Raw genomic sequence first — 5751 nt, 5'->3', positions numbered from 1 at the left:
AGAGAGGATAAGTACGTGATGGTGATGAATGGATTGTTGTTGGTGAGATTTGAACTCTCTTGAATTCAGGATTGGATCGGATTCTTGGTTGATTCTTACTTAATAATCATACGATTTTGTGCATTGGTGGGTCAATGACTGATCAGAATCCTTCCCAAATTTGGACGGAGCCATTATTGGCTATGATACTTCCATCAATGAGCTTTGGGCCTATCCGGGCTAGATTGGCTCTTGATAAAATTCTATTAAATCTCAGCTCAAATGCTATAAAAATAATTAAGGCCGTCTCCTTAAAAAACAAAGGAAAGATATGACCCAGCATCAAAATAGGCCGAAATCACTCTTTTATTGTAAAATAATAAATTGGGCCTCTTAATTATAAATAATAAATAAAAAATTTTTGCCCTTTTCTCAATCAAGTCAAGCCACTTTCATAATTTATCACCATCACCTGGCCTCAAATAGGCATTTCTACCCGGCCACATTTCCCATAATTTAGATTGGTCAACTCAATTTTAGCCCAAGGGAGGCTGGGTGATCAACATAGATGATATTTGGGTGACATAAACATATAAAGAGGTCGGGTGATCAAGAGATAAAAATAAAGAAAGAAAGTCACCCGAGCTAGGTAGAGGGTGTTTGGGTGTGGAAAATAATGGAGAGGTAGGGGGATGGAAATAATGGGAAAAAGCAATCTGGGCCAATTGAAGGATATTTTGAGGGTGGAGGTAGCCCGGATAGCATAGAAGAAATTTTGATAGAAAATGATGGGAGATAGGCCAGATGGAAACAATGGGAAAAGGTAATCAAGGCCAATATTCAAATGATACTTTTGAGTGATGGAGAGTGAAGGTAGGCCGGATAGCATAGAAGGAATTTTGATAGAAAATGATGGGAGATAGGCTGGATGACATGTATAGCTAGATTTTGGGTGTAAAATGAGAGGATCGATGTTGGCCAACTTTCATGTTTCTTCTCAAAATAGATCGGGCCTACTCAAGAAGTAAAGACCACTTTTTGGTCATTCAACCCATCCTCTTGGCTAGGCTACATATACATATACATATGCATTCACACATTAATAAATCAACTTCTAAGCCATTTTACTAGACATATATAGGCCCCTTCAAGTGTGGAATCTCACATTTAGGCTTATTTGTGGGATTCCTTATTGGGCCCACTCTAAATTATATTTTGATAATCGGAACCGTCTATTTTCTTTTGTCTCCATTGAAGAATCGTGCTTGCAAAAACTTAAGTTAATCGGAAATCATTTGAACATTAATTAAATAATCACCATTTCGAATGTTTATCGAAAATATTTTGTTCGTCTAATTATTTGATCAAAGTTTGATAACTTAATGGTTTCCGATTTGCATAATTTTTTGCAAAGATGATATTTGAATATAGACTTAAAAAATAGACGGTTCGGATCATTAAAATACTATATGGAGTGGGCTCCCATGAGGGATCCCAAATATATGGGATCCACATTTAGGCTTATTTGTGGGATCCCTCATGGGGCCTCACTCTATATAGTATTTCAACGATCCGAACCGTTTATTTTTTAAGTTTATATTCAAAGATCATCCTTGTAAAAAATTAAGCAAATCAGAAACCATTAAGCTATCAAACTTTGATCAAACAAACAAACGAACAAAATATTTTCAATAAACCTTTGAAATGGTGATCATTTAATCAATGGTCAAATGGTTTCCGATTAACCTAGTTATTTGCAAGCACGATTCTTTAATTGAGACCAAAAAAGTAGACGGTTTCGATTATCGAAATACAATGTGAAGCCCTATGAGGGATCTCACAAATAAGTCTAAATGTTAAATCTCACACCTGAAGGGGCCTGTATATATATAGGCTCACTCCATATTGTATTTTGATAATCGAAACCATCTACGTTTTTTGTCTCCATTGAAAGATCGTGCTTGCTAAAAATTAGGTTAATCGAAAATCATTTAACCGTTGATTAAATAATCACCATTTCAAATGTTTATTGAAAATATTTTGTTCACCATCAGACCAATGCCACTTTTGCTGGCACTCTTTCTTCAAATGCTTAACAGATTATATATCAAAGTTCAAACAAAGACAGAACTTGAAGCCATGGACCAGCCATCCTCTTTCCTTGGCTGATTTTGGACAACCCAGCCACTCTTTGCTTATTTAAGTCACAAAAACAAAAGGAAAACAAACAACCCAGCCATCCAAAATTCACCCAACCTCTTCTTTTTATTTCAAATTGAAAACAACCAACTTCCATTGCTCTTCTCTTTTCCCGTGTTCAACTATTTCACCCTGCCATCATCTCATTTTAAAAAGCCAACGGGTCCCAAGCTATTGTTCTTACTAGTTCAACTCACAGCCCCCCACCACAAAACTGCACCAAGCCCTCTTCTTTCTCTCATTTCGAATTGGTCAAACACCCAGCTTCCATCTGACTGCCACAAACCCACTGCTATCTCTTGCTCCCATTTATTTTGTATTGAAGCAAACGTACCCAGCCCAGCCACTTTTTCAAATTAAAGAGCCGAATGAGCTAATCCTGCATTTTGGTCCAAGTGCTCGATTTTATTCCTCAACCAATCTAGCTTGGTCCAAAATCAATGAAAAAAGGTAGTCCGACTTCCTTTTCTCACACATTCTCTTTTCCAATCAACTTGCCATGACTCTTGTGTCAATTTATGGCCCAAACACCTTGCAGACATGGCGCAGAAACTACCCAACCTTCATTCATCCCCTTAATCTCACCACGTTTTCAAGTGTAAAACAGACATGCAAGCAATGACAATCTGATCAACCAAACCCATAAAAACAAATGGAGTCCACAGCCAAACAAGAAGGAATTGAAATAAATAATCACATTGAAGTAAAGATAAATAAAAACATTACGAAGCAAATTTCTGGATCAGGGGTACAGAATTGAAATCCACATCATATTAACAAGAGCTCAAAGAGCTGCTAACTACATTTATGCTAAATGATACTATGAGTAATATAATAACTAGCCACCACAGGAGTGATCCTCCATTCTCAATTGACATTAACTGGGAGCATTTAATGTTCATAGTCATTTCCCATACGGCTTCAGCCATGACCATAGAAAAGTGCAACAAAATTTGAATGATAGAATCAGCTAGATCAATATAATTTGTCACAAAAGTTCAAGCTCTCTCAACCGCTTTAAAGGACTTGCCTTTTTCAAAAGCTCTCTCAGCAGAATTTTCATCTGTTGCAATGGGCAATAGTTGAGTATTGTTTGTTAACTTGAAATTTATGATCCATTTTGAGTTTTCTGAAAATTCCAATTTCTCCATCTTACATTGCTTAGCCATCCAAATTGAATCAAAGGTTGTCCTGATTGCAGCTTCAAAAGGTGAGATCGGTAAGGTATAAGTAAATTCCTGAGACCTGTCATTCATGCAGACGCAACAATCAGAACAAATACCAAAAACAACCATCAACACTAAAAAGAAACGACCTCCACCAACCCACCATAGAGTAACTGAGTAAGTATAGAAAATTACAAAACTTTGAGCAGTTGTAATTTTCATATTCTATTTTTTTATGTTATGGGAAACATATATGCTAATGCTATTCACACCTGTGATGCACATTGTCTTATAAACATGAGCAATACGAGCATCTCCTTTAGTACTCATATTTGGCCTCTCAATGCACTCAAGAAAAGCTAAATCAGCTTTCAGAAGCTCAGCCTGATCATGACTGTCGTAACCAATATCATGGCAGTAGCAACAAAAATCCAACCAATCAATCGGCCGCTTGTCCCAAAGAAGAGATCCTCCATCTTTCCCACTCGACCAATTAGGTCCACAATAATGCCCATATCTTGGGAATAGCTGAGAAAGGAAACCTCTTACACCAGTATGCCATGGAACCCTAGAAACATATGGCCTAAAGCGCAACAAGTTACCGGGAGCACCATTCTCAACCATCCCACGAGGCTGTGCACGCCTTCTCAACTGGCGGTTAATAGTGGTGGCTGTAGTTCGAATCTTATCTTTAGAATTCACTGCCACCCATGGAAAAAAGGAAAGAAGGGACCATCCCAACAACTTGACATCAAATCCAGTCTTCTGCTTAGGTTGTTCAAGGACAGATTTTGGTTTAAGATTTGGTCCCAGATCATCGTCTGATTGGGCCCCAAACCAATGGACATTACCCAGAAACCCAAAGTTCATTTTGTTAAAAAGATGTTACCCAAAATTACTGAATTAGACCACCATTGCAGCATATGTTCAATTTCATCTGTTAATAAATTTGCACAGCTCTATCAGGAAAAGCCAACGCATCTGAAATGGGTATAAAACCACAAACAATTCAAGCATATTGAACCATTTTAGAAAATTTTCGAATAATCAAAAATGGGCAGACAATATTGCACGCTCATCTATAAGAAGTAATATATCTAAGGACAAAAAGGCTATTAATGAAGCAGAAAATAATGGAACGAGAATAAGTTGCTTGAAAATGAGGGAAATAAAAAACAGCTAAGAATTTCTTTTTCTCATTTTTGTTTTCCCAATATTAAAGACGGAAAAGTTTCACTAAATCATATCAATTGAATAGATAAGCCTTAAAGCGTTGAAAAAAGTTAGATATAGTCGGAATTCGTTTTCATTTGTTATGTTTTCCTGCGTTTTCCCACCAGCCAAACAGACAGGAAAAATTGAAAAGTAAAGATTAAATTCAGTCATTGTATTTGGAGAAAGAGACGCACCTGTGCATAATCATCTGAGAGAGAGAGCGAGAGAGAGAGAGAGAGAGAGACGTGCTTCGGAATTCAGGGGAAAGTGATGAAGGTTTGTCGATAAATGTTGAAGAAATGATGCGTGTAAAATTCTGGAATGGAAGACTTCGGATTGCCTGATACTCTCTATCTCTCATCCATTAGTCTGTGTGGACCCACCGTGGAGGAATATACTAAAGGAAATTTTTTTTTATACCCTAAAATTTGCTGACCAATACCATACGTGAATTTAATTCATTTAGAAATAAACAAATGTGTTAATTAATTAAAGCCCAATGACCTTTTTCCAGATTAGTTGCCCATTTAGAAATAAATAAATGTGTTAATTAACAAATAATTGATACACAATTATTAATGGGAACATTAATGTCATTTTGGTCCTTAAACTATTACATTTATATCAGTTTGGTCCCCAGAAGGACTCTGACTTTTTTTAATTTTGCCAATTAAGAATATTCCATCAATTTACATATTTTTCATCTAAATTTCCGTTTGCATAGCATCATCATATGCCAATCATGTGGGGTCTTTTTTTAGGGCAAAATGGTACATTCCATTTATATCTTACCATTTTTCCCTCATGCACCATTTTTCCTTCTTTCATTTCCCGCTAAATTTGGATGAAAAATGTGTAAAATTGACGAAATAACTTCAAGTGGCAAAATTGAAAAAGTCAGGGTCCTTAATTTTTCAAATTAAAAGTCTGGAGACTAAACTGATACAAGTGTAATAGTCTACAAAATGGCGTTAATTCCTTTCTCAAATCCAAATCTCAACTCTCAAATTCATGGTACTACCAACTTTCTCAATTGGTATAAAATCAATAAAAAATTCTCTAATGAACTATTTTCAGTTTGATCTTGTCAAGGGTATGTAGGCAGTCTATACTTAAATCTAGGTACAACATTCACCAAATTAAATCCATACCAAATTTTTTTGAATTAATTTCTCAAATCAAATTCAAGGGT

General features: G+C 36.1%; 1 protein-coding gene across 3 annotated transcripts; it reads right to left on the bottom strand.

Annotated features, from left to right (window-relative positions):
• Nucleotides 1-2855: 2855 nt before the first annotated feature.
• Nucleotides 2856-4894, bottom strand: LOC147299401 (Phospholipase A2 family protein). 3 transcript variants are annotated; one of them, XM_086252760.1, is made up of 3 exons: nt 4754-4894; nt 3617-4325; nt 2856-3423 (listed from the first exon to the last, which is right to left on the bottom strand). In XM_086252760.1, exons 2-3 carry the CDS (start codon nt 4212-4214, stop codon nt 3287-3289), a joined length of 735 nt encoding a protein of 244 aa, XP_086108886.1. In that variant the 5' UTR covers nt 4215-4325; nt 4754-4894; the 3' UTR covers nt 2856-3286. The 3 variants fall into 3 exon arrangements, with proteins under 3 accessions (XP_086108886.1, XP_086108897.1, XP_086108879.1); XM_086252771.1 differs by having other exon boundaries at nt 3617-4281; nt 4754-4886; XM_086252753.1 differs by lacking the exon at nt 4754-4894 and having other exon boundaries at nt 3617-4330.
• Between the last annotated feature and the right edge of the window lie 857 nt (nt 4895-5751).

Source organism: Dryas octopetala, chromosome 1 (genome assembly GCF_963921425.1).
Source record: "Dryas octopetala chromosome 1, drDryOcto1.1, whole genome shotgun sequence".
Lineage (NCBI taxonomy): Eukaryota > Viridiplantae > Streptophyta > Magnoliopsida > Rosales > Rosaceae > Dryas > Dryas octopetala.
The sequence above is the reverse complement of the archived record's forward strand: the minus strand, read 5'-3'. Positions and strand labels throughout refer to the sequence as shown.

Coding starts and splice junctions, on each gene's coding strand:
- LOC147299401 (XM_086252760.1), bottom strand. CDS start 4,214: ATGAACTTTGGGTTTCTGGGTAATGTCCATTGGTTTGGGGCCCAATCA. Junction 3,424..3,616: donor TAAGACAATGTGCATCACAG/GTGTGAATAGCA, acceptor CATGAATGACAG/GTCTCAGGAATTTACTTATA.